Source organism: Gavia stellata, chromosome 17, assembly GCF_030936135.1.
Source record: "Gavia stellata isolate bGavSte3 chromosome 17, bGavSte3.hap2, whole genome shotgun sequence".
Lineage (NCBI taxonomy): Eukaryota > Metazoa > Chordata > Aves > Gaviiformes > Gaviidae > Gavia > Gavia stellata.
In genome coordinates, this window is record NC_082610.1 from 19455698 (window position 1) to 19480362 (window position 24665).

The 24665-nt window shown below is 43.6% G+C and overlaps 1 protein-coding gene across 1 annotated transcript in view; it reads right to left on the reverse strand.

Annotated features, from left to right (window-relative positions):
* Window positions 1–24665, reverse strand: part of MUC2 (mucin 2, oligomeric mucus/gel-forming) — a 50701-nt gene that overhangs the window by 8765 nt on the left and 17271 nt on the right. Inside the window, exons 20-37 of the mRNA XM_059826127.1 lie at window positions 24462–24600; window positions 23788–23898; window positions 23294–23473; window positions 22007–22246; window positions 20621–20777; window positions 19307–19435; window positions 17249–17396; window positions 16323–16366; window positions 15568–15765; window positions 15165–15194; window positions 14294–14788; window positions 13309–13410; window positions 13186–13227; window positions 11470–12051; window positions 3503–7563; window positions 2168–2342; window positions 1360–1607; window positions 7–190 (exon numbers count right to left, since the gene is read on the reverse strand). Coding sequence (XP_059682110.1) covers window positions 7–190; window positions 1360–1607; window positions 2168–2342; window positions 3503–7563; window positions 11470–12051; window positions 13186–13227; window positions 13309–13410; window positions 14294–14788; window positions 15165–15194; window positions 15568–15765; window positions 16323–16366; window positions 17249–17396; window positions 19307–19435; window positions 20621–20777; window positions 22007–22246; window positions 23294–23473; window positions 23788–23898; window positions 24462–24600 — 7265 coding nt within the window. The remainder of the gene's footprint in view (window positions 1–6; window positions 191–1359; window positions 1608–2167; window positions 2343–3502; window positions 7564–11469; window positions 12052–13185; window positions 13228–13308; window positions 13411–14293; window positions 14789–15164; window positions 15195–15567; window positions 15766–16322; window positions 16367–17248; window positions 17397–19306; window positions 19436–20620; window positions 20778–22006; window positions 22247–23293; window positions 23474–23787; window positions 23899–24461; window positions 24601–24665) is intronic.

Below are 24665 nucleotides of genomic sequence, written 5' to 3' on the forward strand. Positions count from 1 at the left end.
CCTTACCACACTGTCCCTGAGTGTTGTTGGCAAACTGGCTGTAGGGCATTCTGATAGAAAAGGACAAGCCATTGTAGGTCACATTTATTTTTAGTTCAGGAATTTCCACTACGCGATTTATGCCTGACTCATAGATGCTCAAGCCAAATTTTTTATAAGGCAAAGACACTGCCTGTTTGTTTACTGTCACCTAATAAATAAAAGAAAACAGAAAAGAGGCATATATTTAGTTTTACTTCAGAAAATGATTGACTGTTCATTACTTTGCATTGGAGATAGACTGTAAAGGCAAATAACGTGCATTTAGTTTGTAACAAGTGTCCCTGTGTTTCCTTTTCTGTTACTGGAAAGTCGAACTTTTCTTCTCTGAGCCAAAGAAAAGGCCTATCAGCTACTGATAAACTAGGCTAAAATTCAGAGTTTAAACCAGCTAAATTCTAACACTCAACAGATTTATTAGAATGACTATGGCATTGAGGAGACCCCATGAAAGTGCAATAAAAAGTTCTCCTAAATTCCTAGTGCACACAGTTTTAACTTTCTTGGCATAAAGGGAACATGCTTGTAGGAAAATTAAATGAAAAAAATAAGGCAAAATCTTTATTATTTATTTAAATACAGTAGCCATCATATACCTATGGAACTAACACTACTACTTTTACTCAGTGATGGTAGATTTCCTTGCTCTGGAGGGAAAAAAAAAGTTCTAAATGTTGCAAATTTTCAACAATATGCTGCAACCTAACTTATAATATTCCCACACAGTAATGTACAAAAATAAGCCAAATAAACCCCACAAAAGCCTAAAACCAAACAATTCTCACCCACTTTTGAAGCCCCAAAGTTGGGGCATCTTGTTTATCAATGAAATAAACACAGAAGTGCCCCTATTCTGAAAAATTAAAAAGGTGAGACCAAAGATAGTAATGGTACTTTTTAAAAATGCTTAAGCCCAGTACTTTATTGTTATGTCTAGTTTATGTTGTATCCTTCCATTCAACATCTATTCTTTTCCTTTGTTACATTAATATTAATTATAAATTAATTTATTTTATATCCTTAATTAATTTATTTTATACCCTTAACTCTTAGCAATTTATCCACATTTATGTATTTAGGAGAGATAAGGCACTGCAAATATTTCAGATAAAAAAGGGAAGAAGTTGTAGAAATTTTTCCCCACATTCATAGCCAAAAAAGCAGTCCTTCAAAGCAGTCCTATTTTATAATCCAAACTGGTATTAAATCTAAAACATGGATTGCTTTTTAATTTTTTCTCCTAATGTTGTGAATATAATTATCAGGTTAATGCTGTATTAATATTTTAATCAAGAAATCAAAGGTAACATTCTCCAATACCTCTACTTGTAGAGTATTTGGTTTGACTGTTGCCATGCGCACTTCCTGAGTCTCGTGTCTCACAATGAGCGTTCGAGGACAGGAGACTACATCCCGTGTATCACAATGGTAGTTATCAATGTAGACACCAAAGTTGTCAACTGTCTTATGAATCTCTTCCACAAGGACGTATGTGCAATTCCCTTGATAGCTGTAGTACAGTCCATCAAAAGTCATGTAATGTGGGTCTCCCCAGCCAGTGCAGTAACCTGCAAAAACATACAGCTAGGTTAGCTTCTTATGGCAACATACAGAATCAGATCAGACTACAAACAAAATCTGTAGGTGTGAGATTCATCTCATCTAACTTTAGCCGTTAAAATTTTTGAAGTCAATGCATAAGCTCATTATCTAGAACTCATCAATAATAGAGAAAAACAGGCACTTTCAGGGCACAGTTCATCTGACTTATTTCTGATAGACAACTGAGAATAGGATTAACTGCATCCTAGATATACCTTTACCAATAATCTGAACAAGTAATTTATATGTAGGCTTCTAGCCTATAGATGCCTGCATCTGGACATTTAAATCCTGCCTTGGGAGACCAATTTATTCTACTAGCACAATAGTTATGTAGTAATGATGGCAAATTAAGTAAAAGCCCCTGATTAACTAACAAGAATCAATGAAGCACTCCAAACAGACCAACACTAGAAGTTTGAGGGTCACAGCCTTGCGCGATACTTGTCCCCTGATAAATATTGATGCTCTTGACACTACTATTGTTCCCACAGGAGATAAAATATTCAATAAAATATATACTTACAATCACACTCCCAGTGCCAACAGCATCCATCCTCATCAATGACTGGCACAGGAGAAAGGCCATTGGCACAAGCAGGTTTAGGAGGTGGATTACAGATTATAGGAATCACCTGGACTATATTGTCTTCTATACATATTGCCTTAGTGCAGTTACAGAGCCACCAGGACTCACCTGGCTGTGTTTGGAAAGAGAGGGGGAAGACAAAGAGAGAGAGAAACCTTATGAAGCAGTCAGACTGACAACAGTTATGCTTGAATATCTTTTACAGAGTTTGAAACTGCCGTGTGTTTATTGACAATTTTTTCCCCACCAGAGGTCTGAAAATGGGAAGGAAGTACAGCAGTCAGCACCATCAAGGCCTGCAAGATGAGCTAGCACTGCTGAGAGCTGTTAAGTGAAAAGCATTACTTACAACAGTCAAGCCAGTAACCTGAAGTGGGAATTGCCTTTTTTAGTTTCAGTTCTCAAAGTTAGATGTGTGATCTAATCTCATCACCTAGACTCCCTCCCTAATCAACACTGAAAGACACTGATCAATATTAGTCATCAATATATGATCAATCCCCTTCCATGAATACCTAGAATAGATTAACAGCTAAAGCTACACTCAAAACCAGCTATTTGGAGAGTAAAGTCTAAGATGATTCCGTGCATGCATTATGATTGTATGCATCTTTTCTTTCACCAGTTTTTCAGCCATGTGTAATTTTTACGCTTGCAGATCTACTGAGCGAGTTAGCAGACACCTAAGCTGTAAGGAGGCTTTAGAGATGTACAAGACATTAGCTTGTCTGTGTCAGAGGTGGAGAGTTCCAAAAAACTCAGAACTCTGAGTCAAACTTCACGAGCATTTGAATGTGGTGATTTGATTCACAATCCTCTCCTGAAAGCACACTATGACCAAGTACGACTCATTCCAAACTCAGACTAGTTCAGCCCTATGGTTTCTTGTTGGGCTGCACTGTAAACACACAAACCACTTTTCCCCATTGTAGACCTATTAAAAAGCAGAAACAGAAAAGATAGTTTAGCACCACATAGCCCTCGGTTACCTCTTCATCAAAGCTATCCTACAGTAAAGAGAAAAAATGAGCTGACTTCTTGAAGAAAGCCTTTTTAAAACTATCCTTGAAGAACTAATAGCAGTATATAAGCTATCAAACGGAGTATCACTGGAAGTCATGCTGATACCCAAGAAAACAGAAAGAAACAGAGAGGACTGATATGCCCTTTTCTATCCAGATTAATACCTACTCTGTATGTTACTAACATTGAAATTATGTGCCTAGTCTCCATCCAAAGCAGAACACTAAAAAGCTCATGAAATCTACTCACCGCATAAGATTCATTAGGTAAAATAGAACAATTTCTTCCAGGAGTGGTTGGTGGTGGACTTGTAGTTGAACTTGAAGCACTGAGTGGAGTAACTGTACTGTACGTAGAACTTCCTGGAATGGTGACTGCACTTGATGTTGCTGATGGGCCAGAAGTACTAGTTGAGGCAGGGGAAACTATTTCGGAGGTGGTGGTCGTTGCAGTGATTGTGCTAAAACTACTAGAGGTTGTTTCTGAAGTCATGGTAAAAGATTCTGTTGGAGTTGTACCAGAGGTGGTGACTGACATGGGGCTGGTTGATACTGATGTTGGAGATACAGTAGTGCTAGCAGAAGACTCTAGGGAGGATGGTCCAAAAGTCGTCGTGGTGGTGATGGTAGTTGACCTTGTCAGAGGAGTGTGAGTTGCAGAGGTTGTTCTTGGGCTACTAGTTTCCGTTACTGTCGTGGTGCTGTGGGGAGTGGGTGGTGAGGATGTGGGGCCCAAAGTGGTGGATGTGGTGGTCGATCCTGTTTCAGTGACTCCAGAGGTGGTGAGTGGGCTTGTTGATGGTGATGGTGGTGATGCAGTAGTGCTGACTGTAGGCTCTGGCGTTGATGGTCGTGAGGTTGTGGTGCTGAAGGTGGTGGTATGTGATCCTGTCGGAGGGCTCCCAGTCCCGGTGGTAGTGGTTTCGTGGCTACCTGTTACCGTTACGATTGTGGTGCTGTGGGGAGTGGGTGGTGAGGATGTGGGGCCCAAAGTGGTGGATGTGGTGGTCGATCCTGTTTCAGTGACTCCAGAGGTGGTGGCTGTCAGGGGGCTTGTTGGCGGCGATGGTGGTGACACAGTAGTGCTGACTGTAGGCTCTGGGGTTGATGGTCGTGAGGTTGTGGTGCTGACGGTGGTGGTATGTGATCCTGTCGGAGGGCTCCCAGTCCCGGTGGTAGTGGTTTCGTGGCTACCTGTTACCGTTACGATTGTGGTGCTGTGGGGAGTGGGTGGTGAGGATGTGGGGCCCAAAGTGGTGGATGTGGTGGTCGATCCTGTTTCAGTGACTCCAGAGGTGGTGGCTGTCAGGGGGCTTGTTGGCGGCGATGGTGGTGATACAGTAGTGCTGACTGTAGGCTCTGGCGTTGATGGTCGTGAGGTTGTGGTGCTGAAGGTGGTGGTATGTGATCCTGTCGGAGGGCTCCCAGTCCCGGTGGTAGTGGTTTCGTGGCTACCTGTTACAGTTACTATTGTGGTGCCGTGGGGAGTGGGTGGTGAGGATGTGGGGCCCAAAGTGGTGGATGTGGTGGTCGATCCTGTTTCAGTGACTCCAGAGGTGGTGAGTGGGCTTGTTGATGGTGATGGTGGTGATACAGTAGTGCTGACTGTAGGCTCTGGCGTTGATGGTCGTAAGGTTGTGGTGCTGACGGCGGTGGTATGTGATCCCGTCGGAGGGCTCCCAGTCCCGGTGGTAGTGGTTTCGTGGCTACCTGTTACCGTTACGATTGTGGTGCTGTGGGGAGTGGGTGGTGAGGATGTGGGGCCCAAAGTGGTGGATGTGGTGGTCGATCCTGTTTCAGTGACTCCAGAGGTGGTGGCTGTCAGGGGGCTTGTTGGCGGCGATGGTGGTGATACAGTAGTGCTGACTGTAGGCTCTGGCGTTGATGGTCGTGAGGTTGTGGTGCTGATGGTGGTGGTATGTGATCCCGTCGGAGGGCTCCCAGTCCCGGTGGTAGTGGTTTCGTGGCTACCTGTTACCGTTACGATTGTGGTGCTGTGGGGAGTGGGTGGTGAGGATGTGGGGCCCAAAGTGGTGGATGTGGTGGTCGATCCTGTTTCAGTGACTCCAGAGGTGGTGGCTGTCGGTGGGCTTGTTGGCGGCGATGGTGGTGATACAGTAGTGCTGACTGTAGGCTCTGGCGTTGATGGTTGTGAGGTTGTGGTGCTGATGGTGGTGGTATGTGATCCTGTCGGAGGGCTCCCAGTCCCGGTGGTAGTGGTTTCGTGGCTACCTGTTACCGTTACGATTGTGGTGCTGTGGGGAGTGGGTGGTGAGGATGTGGGGCCCAAAGTGGTGGATGTGGTGGTCGATCCTGTTTCAGTGACTCCAGAGGTGGTGGCTGTCAGGGGGCTTGTTGGCGGCGATGGTGGTGACACAGTAGTGCTGACTGTAGGCTCTGGGGTGGATGGTCGTGAGGTTGTGGTGCTGATGGTGGTGGTATGTGATCCTGTCGGAGGGCTCCCAGTCCCGGTGGTAGTGGTTTCGTGGCTACCTGTTACCGTTACGATTGTGGTGCTGTGGGGAGTGGGTGGTGAGGATGTGGGGCCCAAAGTGGTGGATGTGGTGGTCGATCCTGTTTCAGTGACTCCAGAGGTGGTGGCTGTCAGGGGGCTTGTTGGCGGCGATGGTGGTGACACAGTAGTGCTGACTGTAGGCTCTGGGGTGGATGGTCGTGAGGTTGTGGTGCTGATGGTGGTGGTATGTGATCCTGTCGGAGGGCTCCCAGTCCCGGTGGTAGTGGTTTCGTGGCTACCTGTTACCGTTACGATTGTGGTGCTGTGGGGAGTGGGTGGTGAGGATGTGGGGCCCAAAGTGGTGGATGTGGTGGTCGATCCTGTTTCAGTGACTCCAGAGGTGGTGGCTGTCAGGGGGCTTGTTGGCGGCGATGGTGGTGACACAGTAGTGCTGACTGTAGGCTCTGGGGTGGATGGTCGTGAGGTTGTGGTGCTGATGGTGGTGGTATGTGATCCTGTCGGAGGGCTCCCAGTCCCAGTGGTAGTGGTTTCGTGGCTACCTGTTACCGTTACTATTGTGGTGCTGTGGGGAGTGGGTGGTGAGGATGTGGGGCCCAAAGTGGTGGATGTGGTGGTCGATCCTGTTTCAGTGACTCCAGAGGTGGTGAGTGGGCTTGTTGATGGTGATGGTGGTGATACAGTAGTGCTGACTGTAGGCTCTGGCGTTGATGGTCGTAAGGTTGTGGTGCTGACGGCGGTGGTATGTGATCCCGTCGGAGGGCTCCCAGTCCCGGTGGTAGTGGTTTCGTGGCTACCTGTTACCGTTACGATTGTGGTGCTGTGGGGAGTGGGTGGTGAGGATGTGGGGCCCAAAGTGGTGGATGTGGTGGTCGATCCTGTTTCAGTGACTCCAGAGGTGGTGGCTGTCAGGGGGCTTGTTGGCGGCGATGGTGGTGATACAGTAGTGCTGACTGTAGGCTCTGGCGTTGATGGTCGTGAGGTTGTGGTGCTGAAGGTGGTGGTATGTGATCCTGTCGGAGGGCTCCCAGTCCCGGTGGTAGTGGTTTCGTGGCTACCTGTTACCGTTACGATTGTGGTGCTGTGGGGAGTGGGTGGTGAGGATGTGGGGCCCAAAGTGGTGGATGTGGTGGTCGATCCTGTTTCAGTGACTCCAGAGGTGGTGAGTGGGCTTGTTGATGGTGATGGTGGTGATACCGTAGTGCTGACTGTAGGCTCTGGCGTTGATGGTCGTAAGGTTGTGGTGCTGACGGCGGTGGTATGTGATCCCGTCGGAGGGCTCCCAGTCCCGGTGGTAGTGGTTTCGTGGCTACCTGTTACCGTTACTATTGTGGTGCTGTGGGGAGTGGGTGGTGAGGATGTGGGGCCCAAAGTGGTGGATGTGGTGGTCGATCCTGTTTCAGTGACTCCAGAGGTGGTGGCTGTCAGTGGGCTTGTTGGCGGCGATGGTGGTGATGCAGTAGTGCTGACTGTAGGCTCTGGGGTGGATGGTCGTGAGGTTGTGGTGGTATGTGATCCTGTCGGAGGGCTCCCAGTCCCGGTGGTAGTGGTTTCGTGGCTACCTGTTACCGTTACTATTGTGGTGCTGTGGGGAGTGGGTGGTGAGGATGTGGGGCCCAAAGTGGTGGATGTGGTGGTCGATCCTGTTTCAGTGACTCCAGAGGTGGTGACTGTCAGTGGGCTTGTTGATACCGTTGGAGTTGACTCTAGAATAGTTGTGCCTATGGTGGACACTGTACTTTCGGTTTCTGTCGTTCTAGTTGTTGGTAGTGGACTAGCTGAAGTAGTAACTCTAGTACTCGTCATTGTCGGTGTTTCCATTTCAGGTGTTGTACCCTCTTTAAGACAGGGAGAAAACAGGAGGAGTTATTTTAAGAGGCAAAGTGCCTTTGTTATTAACTTGATCTCAGTTTCTAAGAATCAAAATAAATTCAAGAAACCTAGGCAGAGGTTATTTAGATAGGAATAAAGCAGAAACTGTTTTAATGGTTTTTGTATAACAGAGGGGTTATTAAAAAAATGTCCTACATTTTACATGGTAGACATTAATGTAAACACTTTATCAGTGATCAATGTTGGATGGAACAGCTGTCTGTAGTGTTAAAAGTTATACTGCAGAGAAGAGTTCAGCAGTCATAAACCCAGGGGAATTAATTGATTTGATGAGTGAAGTCTTTAGTTAATTCTATATTCCTGTCGTGCTGTATTCCACAGATAGACCATTGTTCCCAGTGCTACTTCATGTGGCACGTTCACACCAGCATTGATTTTGCTCAGAGTCATTTGATTCTGCTGAAACTGAGCAGTTGCTGGAACAATCTGTGTTCCATACCTAACTCCCAGGCCTTTCAAACTACTCTCCCACAAGCTATTTTGGAATGCTAGGAACCCCAAATTCACTTCTCTGCTTTTTCCTTCTAACACAACCAAGCCAGTGTTCATTATGAGCCCTAATGCAGGCACCTTTAAAATAGTTTTTGATTAGCTTTTTATAATTTGTTCACAACACTCAGAAGCCAGTCTCAGAGTCATCTGTTTGTGATTTTACAGCATGATGAGAGACAGAGGGTAGACAGAGAAGCACTGCCTACGTAAGAGTACAGATATAATGCTGGAGGATAGGAGGAGGTAAGATGTGGACTGTCTGGGAAGAAGCAGCATAAGGACAGACCTTCAACTAAAATTAATTCACATTTGAGTGAGGTCAGGTAAACTCCCTCATGTTCAGAAGAAAATACAGGAACAGATGATGTACTGTCACAGAGGCGGATTCACTAGGACGTTAGGGGGTCTCACATTGCTGGTAAACCATCAGCTTGCTTCCCAGCAGTGCGGGGTAAGCTGGAGTAGAATGTTCATGGTAACGCTGGGAAAAACTGGCTGCCCAGAGCTTTGCTCTGTAGCAAGGGGCAACCCGTGGTCTGAAACCTTTCCCCAAACCCTGCCAGGGAAAGCCTTCGAAGCTTCCTACAGCCAGAACTGCAGGTGAGCAGCAGCAATGGTCACAGAGGCAACACAAGAGAAGAAGAAGAAAGGGAAGAAAGTCTGCACAGCTGCGCCCAACCAGCGCCTGAAATGACAGTGCCACAAAACCAAGCCCCACTCCCATTGCACACCATGGGTCCCGCTGAGTACATTCTTTCCAGCTGAAGGACGAGGTCCAGCAGCATCGAAAGCAAGACTTCCTGTCAGTTCAGTATCAGTCTAAGCTGGGCAGAGGCACCAGGATGAAAAAACTCCTCATGTTCCCCATAATCAAAGGAATGGAACCAAGAAGCAGAAACATGTTGTGCAGTCTCTCTCCTAAATGGAGAGCTCAGTACATGACCCACTCTACTCCACTCTCGTGAGACCCCACTTGGAGTACTACATCCAGCTCTGGGGTCCCCAGTACAAGAAACACATGAAACTGTTTGAGCAGGTGCAGAGGAAGGCCACAAAAATGATCAGAAAGTGGCCACAAAAATGATCAGAGGGCTAGAACACCTCCCCTATGAAAAGAGGCTGAGAGAGTTGGGGTTGTTCAGGTGGGAGAAGAGAAGGCTCCGGGGAGACCTTGTTGCAATCTGTCAGTATATAAGGGGGGCTTATAAGAAAGACAGAAAGAGACTCTTTACCAAGGCCTGTAGTTACAGGATGAGGGGCAAGGGTTTTAAACTGAAAGAGGGTAGGTTTAGATTACACATAAGGAAGAAATTTTCTATGGTGAGGGTGGTGAGACACTGGAACAGGTTTCCCAGAGAAGTTGTTGGATGCCTAGCCATTGGAAGCATTCAAGGCCAGGTTGAATGGGGCTCTGAGCAACCTGACTTAATGAATGATGTCCCCGCCCATAGCAGGGGAGTTGGATAAAAAGATTTTTAAAAAGGTCCCTTCCAACCCAAGCTATTCTGTGATTCTAGGATTTTTTTGGAGATATGCATCAACTACACTCCCTCAGAGCACAAAAATTAAGACACACGTTAAGCTGCCAAGAAACATTGATTTCTCCCATAGCAAGGCAACAAGTGACAACACAGCCAGAGAATTACTTATTGGTTCTGAAGACGGAGGCAGCGGCGTTTTGGTGATTATTGTTGGTATTGGGAACGTGCTTGCAATAGTTGTGGTGGGTGTTGATGTGACAGGAACAGTCGGCGTTGTCCCCGGGCTGCTGCTGCTGGAGTGTATTGTGGTGGTGGTGGCAGTGCTGCTGTGAGGCTCCGATGGCGTTGTCATGGGAATGGTTGTCGATACAGGTGGAGAGGGCACTGTGCTCGTTGTGGACAATGGTGGGGCTGTTGGGGTGCTCACGGGGGTACTTAGAATACACTCTGGTATGTTGGGGACGCAGCAAATACTGATCTCGTAATTGAGGCAGACTGGCATCGGTATTATGCCTCCTATGTGCTGATCACTATTGTTACAGATGAGCCCTGTGTTAACATCGCATTGCACCTTCTGCCCCAAATCTGCAATGGGAGTGTCAGGGAAATGCACTGCTCTGCATGAAATATTCTCAGCTTTCGCACAGACCCAGGAGGAGTCATTCTTCCAAATATTCTCAAAGGTTTCGTAGTCACCACTGTTTCTGTCAGAACTATCTGGGTAACTCACATCAATCCAGTCCGTCCAGATGCAGTCACACGCTGGGGGACAACAACAAGAGGAACAATTAGAAACAGCCGGAACAGAGGCAGCAAGCTGGGGCACCAGCACACTCGCGGGTGGTGCTCTGGGAGTCCACTGCACACAAAGGTGCTCCTCAGGCACGGCTACACCAGTCAGCCAACCCTGGCCACAACAAAGCTCACTTGTGTGGGCTGGCCTCCCCTTCTTGGCCCTACAAAGCACACTAGGGCCAAACCAGGACACAGGCACTGCTGAAACATGTGTGTCTCCCCCTCGCAGCTAGGGCACATTGCTGTGTTGGGCTTCTTGTGTGCAAAAACCACTCACGTAAGGGCAACACATGAGGTAGAGCAGGACTAAGCAGGGACTCCCGCCACTCTCTCACCTTCTCATGCCACTCACACCACCTCACTATCTCAGGGAGGCACCAAGCACCAGGAAGGGTCATGATGACAAAGGAAGCAGGCACAGGACACACACTGCTGCCAAAACTTCAGCTTGCTTCCCAGCAGTGCGGGGTAAGCTGGAGTAGAATGTTCATGGTAACGCTGGGAAAAACTGGCTGCCCAGAGCTTTGCTCTGTAGCAAGGGGCAACCCGTGGTCTGAAACCTTTCCCCAAACCCTGCCAGGGAAAGCCTTCGAAGCTTCCTACAGCCAGAACTGCAGGTGAGCAGCAGCAATGCAAGAGAAGAAAGGGAAGGAAGTCTGCACAGCTGCGCCCAACCAGCGCCTGAAATGACACTGCCACAAAACCAAGCCCCACTCCCATTGCACACCACGGGTCCCTCTGAGTACATTCTTTCCAGCTGAAGGACGAGGTCCAGCAGCATCGAAAGCAAGACTTCCTGTCAGTTCAGTATCAGTCTAAGCTGGGCAGAGGCACCAGGATGAAAAAACTCCTTGGAGCCCCGTTGAGTCAGGCAACACAAGACCTTCTACCCAGGACCTCTGCACCCTCCTCACTTCTGAAACAGCCAGCCCAAAGGCTAGCTTTGGGCACACGCCATTTCAGGGAACGCACAACAATTACTCCCACCCCTGATCCCATACAGAAGGCACAAGTTGAGGTGCTCACGGACCTTCGTTGCTGCCACAGCAAGGCAACACACAAGTGCACAGACCAGACAAGTACCTCCAGTTGGGGTGGTGGTGTATGTTGGCGTGGACATGGATGTGGTTGCAGTAGATGTGGTGGGTGTTGATGTGACAGGAACAGTCAGCGTTGTCCCCGGGCTGCTGCTGCTGGAGTGTATTGTGGTGGTGGTGGTGGCAGTGCTGCTGTGAGGCTCCGATGGCGTTGTCATGGGAGTGGTTGTCGATACAGGTGGAGAGGGCACTGTGCTCGTTGTGGACAATGGTGGGGCTGTTGGGGTGCTCACGGGGGTACTTGGAATACACTCTGGTATGTTGGGGACGCAGCAAATACTGATCTCGTAATTGAGGCAGACTGGCATCGGTATTATGCCTCCTATGTGCTGATCACTATTGTTACAGATGAGCCCTGTGTTAACATCGCATTGCACCTTCTGCCCCAAATCTGCAATGGGAGTGTCAGGGAAATGCACTGCTCTGCATGAAATATTCTCAGCTTTCGCACAGACCCAGGAGGAGTCATTCTTCCAAATATTCTCAAAGGTTTCGTAGTCACCACTGTTTCTGTCAGAACTATCTGGGTAACTCACATCAATCCAGTCCGTCCAGATGCAGTCACACGCTGGGGGACAACAACAAGAGGAACAATTAGAAACAGCCGGAACAGAGGCAGCAAGCTGGGGCACCAGCACACTCGCGGGTGGTGCTCTGGGAGTCCACTGCACACAAAGGTGCTCCTCAGGCACGGCTACACCAGTCAGCCAACCCTGGCCACAACAAAGCTCACTTGTGTGGGCTGGCCTCCCCTTCTTGGCCCTACAAAGCACACTAGGGCCAAACCAGGACACAGGCACTGCTGAAACATGTGTGTCTCCCCCTCGCAGCTAGGGCACATTGCTGTGTTGGGCTTCTTGTGTGCAAAAACCACTCACGTAAGGGCAACACATGAGGTAGAGCAGGACTAAGCAGGGACTCCCGCCACTCTCTCACCTTCTCATGCCACTCACACCACCTCACTATCTCAGGGAGGCACCAAGCACCAGGAAGGGTCATGATGACAAAGGAAGCAGGCACAGGACACACACTGCTGCCAAAACTTCAGCTTGCTTCCCAGCAGTGCGGGGTAAGCTGGAGTAGAATGTTCATGGTAACGCTGGGAAAAACTGGCTGCCCAGAGCTTTGCTCTGTAGCAAGGGGCAACCCGTGGTCTGAAACCTTTCCCCAAACCCTGCCAGGGAAAGCCTTCGAAGCTTCCTACAGCCAGAACTGCAGGTGAGCAGCAGCAATGGTCACAGAGGCAACACAAGAGAAGAAGAAAGGGAAGGAAGTCTGCACAGCTGCGCCCAACCAGCGCCTGAAATGACAGTGCCACAAAACCAAGCCCCACTCCCATTGCACACCATGGGTCCCGCTGAGTACATTCTTTCCAGCTGAAGGACGAGGTCCAGCAGCATTGAAAGCAAGACTTCCTGTCAGTTCAGTATCAGTCTAAGCTGGGCAGAGGCACCAGGATGAAAAAACTCCTCGGAGCCCCGTTGAGTCAGGCAACACAAGACCTTCTACCCAGGACCTCTGCACCCTCCTCACTTCTGAAACAGCCAGCCCAAAGGCTAGCTTTGGGCACATGCCATTTCAGGGAACGCACAACAATTACTCCCACCCCTGATCCCATACAGAAGGCACAAGTTGAGGTGCTCACGGACCTTCTTTTCTGCCACAGCAAGGCAACACGCGAGTGCACAGACCAGACAAGTACCTCCAGGTGGGGTGGTGGTGTATGTTGGCGTGGACATGGATGTGGTTGCAGTAGATGTGGTGGGTGTTGATGTGACAGGAACAGTCAGCGTTGTCCCCGGGCTGCTGCTGCTGGAGTGTATTGTGGTGGTGGCAGTGCTGCTGTGAGGCTCCGATGGCGTTGTCGTGGGAGTCGTTGTCAATATGGGTGGAGGGGACACTGTGGTCGTTGTGGATGAAGGTGGGGCTGTTAGAAACAGCAGGGACAGAGAAAACAGACAAAGGTGCAAGACGCATGAGTGGGACACAACATGCACTGAACAGAAGTTAAGCATTAGGCAACTGCCTATAGCGATCAGCCCACTATTACTACAGTAAAGGCCTATATCACTAGGCCTTCCCTTCTGGCCCCAGAAAGCAGACTAGTTCCAAATTAGTGCACAGACAGGGTCTTGACAGTCCTTCCCTAGCAAAGAGACTAGGGATGTTGCTGTAATGTGCTTCTCACTAAATTGAAAATACCTACCAATAGGTAGGACATAAGGAGGAGTAAGGCTCTGTGATGCTTTCTATCTCTGCCTTAATACTTAGAACACCTTGCTATCCCATGGAGTAAGAACTGAGAGGAGAAGCTGTGGTCTGGTAAGGAAGTATGAACAGGAATATGTTCCTGCCTGATTGTCATGTAATGTCAGCCTGATGAAGAGGTTCACAGAGTACTAGTGGATCCCAGCAGCCAAAGACCACAGTTCACAGCAAGTGGCAGCCTGGAGAGTGAAACTGTTCCTGAAAGCCTGCCAGGGGAATCCTTCCTTCCTAGATCTATAACCACAGGCAAACGTAAGCACGGACAGAGGGAAAGCAGGAGGAGAAAGGGAAGGAACTCTGCACAGCCTCACCCAGACAATGCCTAAAATGATGGTACTCTAAACCAAGGCCTACTCCAGTCTTGCACAAGGGATCCTTCTGGGAAACTTCTTTCCACCAGAAGGATAGAGCTCCAAACCAGCATAAATAAGACTTCCTGCAAGCTCAATATCTGCTATGGAGATGACATGCCTTCAGTAGCTGACAACCCTTTATTTCTCCTATGGCAAAGCAAGAGCAGAGAGTATTGGCCTGCTAAATACCTGGAGAGGTTGAAGTTACGGGGGTGGTGACTGATGGTGTGAATTCGCTTGTGATGGTTGGGGTGGGTATGGGCGTGGTGGTAATTGCTGTTGGCTGCCTGGTTGTAGTCGTGATGGGTATTGTTGTGCTGGTGGTGGTTGAAGTTGCAGTTGGTGTTGGACTCGGTGCACTTGTAGTCTCACAAATTTCACTCCACTCACAACAGTTTACTCTGATTTCATAATTATAGCAAAGTGGCCACATAGTTGGGTCTTGCTCCTCATTTTTACAGATTAGGCCATAGGTAACATTACATTCTACTTTCTGGCCAAGTTCCTCTAAGCTCAGATGGGGTTTCTCTGTAGCCCTGCATTCAATTTTTTCAGGAGCTTCACATATTTTTTTTCCATGTACTTTTCTTATTGCATCATAGGTTTCATAGTCACCGCCACCTTCTTCAGGTTTACTAACATCAAACCACTCAGTCCAATCACAGATTAATCCAAAGCATGGAGCTGTAAGAAAAGACAAGAGATTCAGCATCTAAGCTTACAGAGAACATTCTGAGAAGATTAATTTTGTATTCTATTCCATTAAGGACTAGAGCAATGTATTGCAACTTTTCATTTCTCCAAGAGAAGAGAGTTCTAAAATTGGTTCTATATTACCAGGTTTTTCAAGAGGAAGCTTCGCATCGAAATAAAATCACCAAGCTGAAGCCTTTAAAGGTCTTTCCTCTCCCTATACTTACCACATTTTGCAATTTAAAAGAATTATTTATTTTTGTTTTAAATATATTTTTTTGTAGTGGCCATCTTTAATTTAATTTCATCTTCCTTTAAATGTTCCTTTGACATTTTTTAACAACATATTATTCTATTCAAAACTTACTTGTAGTTACTGGAGGGCTTGTAGTGGTAACTGAAATAGAAAAAGAAAAGATTTCTGCATCATCTGCAACCTTCAGGAAAAAATATAATAGCAGTTTTAAATATCATAATTATATTTTTTTGCTGAGACTACTGAGACAATTTCTACTATCCCAGCAGGATGCTGAGATGCTAACATGTTTTTCAGAATTAGGAAGGCACCCTGTACTTTTATAGTTACTATTTCTTCCATGAGAAGTAAGTCAACTCCAAGCGTTAAAAATCTTTCTTAATGTATTGTGATAAAACTACTCAGAAGTATCACTCTGTGTCAACTATAAGCCCATATACTTGTACATTCTAACTTTAAAGTATTTTCCTTAAAGAAAATATTTTTTAGATGCACATCTCTGTTGAAGATTTACCTGTGGTGGTAAGAGTACTGGTAGGAAAAGAGGTTGAAATGATGGTAGGTACAGCAGATGTCGGACAAGGATAAACTTTGTCAACACCTATAGAACCGTTTTCTGTACAAATGTATGTTATACATATGTTGCCATCCTGTATTTGTGCCACAGTTTCACCCACTTCGTAACTCGTTCCATTGATGACACAAGGACACCCTGCAAGAAAGAGCTTTACTGTGCAATTTTTCCTACTACCAGGTAAGAGACAAAGGCAAACTACTTATGGACAAGTAAGCATTTACATGAGTCATGCATGCTCCTTTCAGAGCTATACCTGGAGCTTAGTTCTAATACATCGCACTTATTTATCTTTACATTTAGAGGAATATTAAAACATATTTATTAAAGCCCTGCAAAAAACGCTTAGAAGAACAGACTTACAAACCAGGTTTTAAAATGTTCTGAGAGAAATAACAACTGCAATTCACTATCTGACACTTTTCTATAATACTACGTGTTCTGGGAGTGCAAACTCTTGCAGTGAAATCCATTAGTTTGGATATGGGAGATGGGGAGAAAGAATAAAGGGACATGAGAAAAAGGTTGAAAAAGAAGTACTAAGAGCAAGGTTCAACAAAAGTGCTGCCCAATTTTCTTTCACTTGTACTGGAAAGAATTATCCCAAAACACTACTAAGTCTTTTGTAGAGACAGTTACAGCAGTTCTATGCATTTCTTTCTTTTTATTTGTAGAAAAACCCAAGCGTTATTTACCTGGGACTGGTGTACACTCTATGGATCCCGAGGGGCCACAGATACTAAAAGGAAAATTTCCAAAAATTAAAATGTTGCAGATATTTTATGGCACCTGTTAGCAGAGCGAAGAGCACAGAAACATAGAAATTTGTCTCTTGATCTTCATTCATACTACTAGATATTTTTCTGGGTGTAGTATTTTCTAATATTGCCTATCATTATTTCATTCAAATTAAGTCATCATGTTCATCCTTTAAGTACAACATCTTAAAACTATCATGAACCGCTTTGTGTTGCAAGTTGCAATAGTGCAATAATAACAACTGTTTTTCAGGGCAGTGGACTTGTAGCTAGATCAGGTGGGTTTTTTGTCTCTGGTCACCATGTGGAGTCATAGTTGCCAGTGCTATCACTAGTAAGGCTCTAGGAATGAGCAGTTAGGACTCAACTATCTCTTTCAGGGCTAGTACAGATCATTTTGGATTACAGTGATTTTGAAATCCCAGTTTTAAGTGAGAATGCAAAGCAGAGTAGCTCCTGTCTTCTCAAAGAGCCATGAGAATTAAAAGATTGTTCTAGAAATACACCCAGGTTTCATGCCATTGTATCATTCATGACACTTTGAAGAGTATATTTAATGAATTTGCTAATACACTTATAACAACACTATCAACCTGAAATCTCAATTATTGTGGGTTTGGAAAATTATGAATGAAAAGTTTAGAATCTCTATGTACTGTAAGTGCAGCATTTTTTGAGTTTAAGTCTCAACTGGAATAAACAGCATTGTTCCTCTGATTTGTATAGATAAATGCTAGAATACAACAGCTCTTCAGCTGAAGTTGCATTTCTACTTGCTTGAGGCCCAGTAAAGTAAATGAGGGGCTCAGCATACATAAATTCCTTCCTGAATTACGGAAAGTGTTTTTGCATTTTTTATATACCATTTTGTACAGTTCTCTTCTGTGGGTATTTCATTTCCAGGGGGAAAATGAGTTCCATTGACATAACACCAACATTGATCTTCAGGCACACATTCCTTTGTTTCTTCATTATAAATAGGCTTGTCCGTAGGGCATCTGGGATAGCAACCTGTTGATGACAAGTAGAACAGTATACAGGATGAAGAAAAAGTATAAAGAGTTAACTCAATGATAGGATAACCTTCTGAAGGTAAATGATTCTCACTGAATCAAGCATAGTGAAAGAAATCAAAAATTTCCAATTCAAATTAATCCTTGGATAATTAGTCTTTCCAAAGGACTTAAATCAAACAATTCTCATTGATAATACTGGGGCGAGGAGGAGTAAATAAAAGTTTAGTCATGAAAACTAAGGAAGTTGGTTTTTTCCTAGTTCAAGATCTTGGAGAAACCCTTAGTTTATATTAATTTCTATGGTCAGCTAGTAATTTTAAGACAGAGAAACAACCTGAGTTTTCTACAGATATTGAAATGTGATCACTATATGAAGAATACTTTTGTGAAGAATATGGAAGTGGATTCATTAACAGACAGGTTTTCCACCACATTTATTGGAATGCTAGACCTTGTTTACGTGCCTTTAACAGACCAGGTTATCTCTACCCCAAGCAGATAATTTATCTGCATTTTTCTGTACCCTTGGCCAGTGAACCAAACCCCACCCCTGCAAGGAATTAATTGTCTGTCAATTCTCATTGCATTTTTCATGTAAATACACTTCTAAAAAATTATTGTGTCCTGCTTCCAAATAAACTCTCATAAAATCCCATTCTTAATTACGTAAAGTCCCCTTTATACTGTACTGGAGTTTTAAATAGCCTATAAACTGAATGACCATGTAACTACCTGGTAGTTAAAAGTCATTTCACACAGCCAGACTGTACTAAAGATGTCCTAACAAAAGTAAGTATGCTCTACATTTCCACTGAAGATAAAAAACAAAAATAATTTAGAAAGATAATTGGATATATAATAATCTGCCTTCTGACACTTTCCAAATCTTTCTAATAATCTAAACCAATCTATTACAAAACATAGAGTTAATTTTTTTTTTTTTAATATTTTGGTTAGGGTTTTTTGGGTTTTTTTTGTTTTGTTACTAGCAGTTCAAGGATTAAAGTAGCAAAGTCAAACTCTGGGCAGTTCTTTCCAATCCCTAAACTGGAGATAACGGCTTCCAGCACAGACCAAAAAGACTGTGTGGCCAAAAACGTGGCTGTTTTCTCCAACTTTATCATGTGGTAAAACAGAAGATATTTGTAAATTCATTCACATTCTTGGATCATTGAAGTCCCCATAATGTGAAATCCCTTTTCAGTTATCAAGCACAAGGACTTTCACCTACTAATATCATATCTCCACATACTTTGAGGGCTTCAATGGGATTTAAATGCCTTGTGCATCCTCTAACTGGGCTGGAATGCAGAATAACCTGTTTTAGCCTCACATCTTGGCCTCAAAGACTAAGCAAAAACTATAAATGAAATACACTAAAAATGGAGCCCCCAGTAGCCCTCTGACAACATTTTGTGGTCTCCATTAAGAATCCAACAGATAGCAGCATCAGTGCGTCTGATATCAAAGATATTTTCCATTGTAAACATAGGAGGATGCTGCACATTAATCTAATAAGGTCAAGATGGATCTGATGCATAAGGAATGATAAGGTTAAAAACCCCCAACTATCAGTAGCTTGCTTCTTTGCCATGTAAAAGGTTTTCCTTCTCTTGAAATGCCCTTAGGGTGGGATGCAAAATAACAATGGTGTAATGATCTTGTATTTTTCAGGATATTATCCAAGCACACACCTACTTTTATGGCTGACAGCAGTGTAACTATCACCCACTGATGTTAATAAATAATAAACTACATTATAGGAAACATTTATGTAAAACTGGAGACAAATTAAACATAACAAATTTAGGAACATCTTGTCAAGCTGACTATTCCGTATTCATTAAATGATACCTGGACAAAGTTATATGAAATGAAATACAAAAACGGCAAGGAATTTATTACCTTCCAGGTATGGTACTGAGAAGTTGGTGCTGACATTATTAATCATCCTGCAGGTCATGATATTACTGCCACAAGGCTCATAGTGCCACTCACACTCATTACGAGGGTTGTAGTAGTCACAAAATATCGCTGATGAGAGAAAAAGAGAAGTTCATTAAAAACACAGTTGACAGAACACAGCTCTCATCAGGTCTTTAAAAGGTACAAGCTAAATGAATCTACATGTTAAGCCAGCAAAATTGCTCTTGAGGCATAGGACCTGGACTTTCTCCTACTATAATTAAACATAGGGTATATCAAAATTTGGGGTCAAAACTCTGGGGCCCAAGATTTTCATATTAAATACTCAAGCCGCAGGGTGAAAATATTTGATTCAAATAAAAAAAAAAATTTAATAAATCAGTATTGATTTTAATTTAAAATTAAGGGTAAATTTCTGAGAGTATTTTTCTTACCTATCTACTAGCAAACTCAAAAAACTCTTGCAGTATATTCAAAATCACATGTATCACATGGGCTGAGAGTCACCTCCAGCAGGCCAACAGCAAGCATATGAGACATTATGGATACAACTTAAAACAGAATTCAGCTTAGATGACTATGGACAGAGGAAGGAGCTTTTATAAACTGATATATCAGAACTGACTGAAACATAAAACTTCTGTTTCACTGACTTCTTACACTTAAAAACTACAACTAGCCTTAATTCCAAATCAGAATGAATTTTTAAAATTAAAAAATTTTACATTTCTGCCACTTAGAATCTCAAAATTTTGTTTTGAGCACTTTTTGGGGAAATATTAATTTAAATATTATTTTATATTATTTTATGACGTACTGGTACAAGCATTAACACCGCTAATGGACACCGCTTAATTGCTCAATACTGATTAGGTTCATCTACACAGGAGTACTTCTATATACTTTTGCTAAAATAAAATTCTGAATAATTTGAAAAAACAACAAAGGAGAAAGATAACAGGAGTTGCCGTTCACCGATTATCAAGCAAAATGGAAGAATGACTTGAAACCTAGTCTTAATACAAAAAAAAAAAAAGAGAGACTAAAAGGAAAAAAGACTAAAAGGAAAAAAGACTAAAAGGAAAAAAGACTAAAAGGAAAAAAGACAAGCCAGGCTGAATAAAAGATAATTGAAATACACAAATTTACTAGTTCTGTTTGTTCCCTGATATGCTGCGATAATAAATTGCATTGCATAACCAGCATGACGTTGCAGTGATAGTATTAATGATTTATTTGATAGGCTTTCTGACAGCAGCCAGAAAGATACAGTTGTGTTTAACTGTTACTCACGGCATATATCAGGAGTTCTCCAGAAGACACAGGCCTGAGCCTTGGTACATTCTTGAGCATACGCAGCAACTGCAGAACAGAAGCACTCACAATCTCCACCACTGTCACAAGAGCAGGCATCATGAACACAAGCTTCATAGAAAGGAATCGGGTCCACCTGTTGAGGAAAGAAATGATGCCCCAGTTTGTCTCCAAATCAGTTTTCAAACTAGTAAGCTTGAGAGATCTCTTGAGATATGGGAATTGAGCTGGGCAGGAATAGGACTGTTTCTAAGAATTACCAAGTCACAAACAAACATTACAGGCTTGAAGCGGCTTAATGTGTTTTGGGTAATAATAGACTTAAAGCAATATAGTAACTTCATAATTTGCTATGACTAAAAAAATAAAATAAGAGTCCTTGGCAGTGCCCACATTTTCTAACAGAGTTCCATTTTACTGCTCTCAAACCCAAGCTGGATTGATGCCAATGAATCTTCCAGCAAGCTTTGCCAACCAAGTGGTGAGCAATATCAGAAAGGCTGCGCTCCACAGCAAATATGAAGCAGAGAATTTTGTGCTTGCCAGTTTTTGGAGTTTATCCAATAACACATTAGCAAAACATTTCCACTTTTTTGCTTGGGACTGCAAGAGGAGAAACTTAGACTGGATTTTTGCTGCTGGAGGAATCAACATAGAAACATATATTAAGTTAATTAAATTAATAATCCTTTGTGACTTTTCCACTGTGAGTTAAGAACAAACTGTTGTTAATATTACCATACTTCAGGAAAGAGACAAGAAAGAGAGAGGAGTGCTCTCTGTGCACTGTGCTCTGGAAGCTGTGGACCTGACATAGCGTATGCTATAACAATTTCGAGGCACAGTACTAGCAGCTAAGACCATCTAAACTGCACCATGTCAGTAGTTTCCAAGAAGATCCTTTCTGTGTGTTGAGTATTACAAGGAGCAGTGGTCTCTTCAACAGCCACCTTTCAAGTATAGTATGCATTTCTGTCAGAAGACGGGTCTGATGATCCCAAGGCCTTTCAGAACTTACAGTATTGACAGTCTCTCAACAAGAGATGGTGCAACTGCAGCACACACAGACCTGGTCAGCTAGATTTATGAAGCTAGCTTGGACAGCAGTAGCAGTGAAACTGTGGTACTTAATATGGGCTTGTGCAGCCTGGGCTGGCACCACTACTAACACAGTCCTGTTGCCACAGATACTCCAACTACTTTGACTAAGGCCCGCTGAAATGCACTGACGCCTGTAGCTGTACTGAAGACTTAGTTGATGATCATTCTATTTAACTATCTCTTCATTCATTTCTGATGTTCTCTCTGCTTCTGCAATAACAGAAATGCACTGTGCTGTCCCATCACTTACTGCCCTCTACAAACCTTGGAGTGACAAATTTGAAAGACTTCACTCCGGATGATGCTGCATTCTTTCTCTGCCCAGGACTTCCGATGTGGTTTCACATCACAGGGCTTAATCTCTTCTGTGACATCTGGGCACATGGGAGACTGTTTCCAGGAATTCCCAAACTTCAGAGCATTACTCTCCTGCAGCCCACTCCTGGTTGTAAAGTCATTGTTAGATTTGTCATCAAAGTTGCCACACAGACCACACACTTTGCCCTGGAAAAGAAAATTAACATATCCACAGCTTTTAAATATACCATGGAAGTGAGAAATAGACTCTAGTAAGGTAAGAGCAAACCATTGACATTAAAAAGGACAACTGACTCTCCGTGTAAATGACCTATTTTCATCTTTACTTCCAAATCATTGTATAGAAATTAAACCTTTATTTGTCTGTGTACTCAACAAACTATTCAGCTGCCATGTCTTCCCTTCTTGAAGCCAATTATATCTAGTGTATTTCAATGTCCCTGTGGCAGCCCTTCATCCAGCCTATAACACTAAAGAGTAGCTAAGCCTCCTTCAGCTGAGAAGAATTAATTTCTTTTCCATTCTTCTCAATTTATCATAACTCAGCTATTAATATAAGCCTGAGGGAATTTCATTCTGCTCAAAACTGTTTTTATTAAGAGCTTCTCATAATGAGCACCATTTCTTCATCCATGGGAAAAAAAACCAACAGGGACACCTTTTTCTTGAAAGAAAGAACTTAGCACCTTACCCACAACACTGAATTTTTGGTAGTGCTTTTTAAGGTACATCAGCGCCCTCAAGCAACAGTATGTCCCTGTTTATGCAAGCCCACGCCTCCTCGTTCAGCCCAATGAATTCAGTACTCTATAAATCAGCATGCTGATTTTCAGAAATCAGAACCATCTCCACACATTGCATAAGGAGTTTGGTTTTAACTCAGGGCTGAGATTCCATGCAGGTTTCCAAGTGCATGTACAGTCAGTTCACATCCCCTAAATTACTTTGGATGCTTGGCTTTTAATATTCACAAACTCAGAATGCCTTAGATGTTTAGCTTTATTGCAATCATATGCTATGCATCCTCTGCAATGCATTGTGATGGACTGACTGTAAGGAACTGCAGTACCAGCAGCACCTCCACAAGCTGTGATAGTAACAATGCAATCTAATCATCAATGTGTGCAGGATATAGGAACTAAACATGGAGTCAGAATAAAAGAACGTTTATGTTTCCTCATCTCATTTATCTATTCATACTACTACTTCAGAAAAAGACAAACAGGTGCTAACTTTGTAATCAGGGGTCAGCTTGATGAAAACAGTAGTCTTCTTATCCCAGATAAGCATCACACCATTGCTAGCCTCAATAACGAGGTAGAGGCCTACTGTCCTGTTCCAGTAATGCACATCATCACCAATATCTCGCTGAATTTCTTTAAAATCTTTGTCCTCCAATTTCAGTTCAGTTTTCTGAAAGATGAAAAGAGAAATATTATAACACTAACTTTTATGATAAGATAAAATATTAGACGCTCGTAACAATACAATTCATTCTGAAACCAATAGCTCAAAGTCTGGGACGACTTTCCAAGATGGCAGAAAGTGGTGTAGCACCTTTGTTTGAGAGAGGTTTTGGTACCTGAGAATCTACACCTTTACAGATTAATGTGATAGGGCCTCTAACCTTTATTTGTTATAGCTGCTTTTAGGGATGTTGCTTTGGAGCATTACTTTTTTTAAAATACTTGAATACTGATATATACTCACTGAGTATCATTACTCACCCCTAGAAACATTTTAACAGCCTTGGAACAGGTGACTCCTGTAGTTCCACAAGGGACATTCTCTGTGATGATACTGAACGAGCCGCTGGAATTTTTGTCACCACAAAAATCCTATTAAAAAAGGAAAAAATGAGCATAAGAAAATTAGGTAGAATATTTAATTTTCAGTTTAATCTCATAATAATTACAATCATTTAAATCTCCACAATGTATAAATCGTTACTGCTGCTTCATATGTGAAATCCTACGTATATATATTTTTACAGATGCACGAACATATACATCTCTGCATACATATAAAGAATTAATACAGTCTCATGTGTGGCAAAACCTGGGACAACAAGCGGGACAATAAAACAAAATGAGGAATATATCTTTAAATATAAATATCTTTGCTGTGTAAACTTAGAATTTTGATTTATTTCACAACTGATAATGAGCTGTTAGCTCTCACTATAAAATAGTCCTGTTACATACAGTTTATGACCACTGTATCCAAAAAATACCCCACATTCACACAGCTTGCCTGCACTGAAAATACAGAATTTATCTTGGCAGAATGTGTAAACACCGCAGGAACAGTGATGGCAGGCAATAAGGAATGACAAAACCAAAGAGGAAAGTAGATCTTCAAGGCAATCGGATGCCATTTCAGCCCTTCTGATGAGCATTACCTGAGTAGCCACATATTCACATTTCCCATCAAAGTCATAGAATTTTCCATCAAAGGTGATATAATGGCCACTTCCATATATCATACAAGTCCCATAGCACACATCTACAGTGCAGCTCCAAACCCCTTCTTGGCAGGTACTAGAAAAGAGCAGAAGAGTTGAATTTTCAGATCTCACCAAGAGTGTGCTGTTCGGAAAACTGCA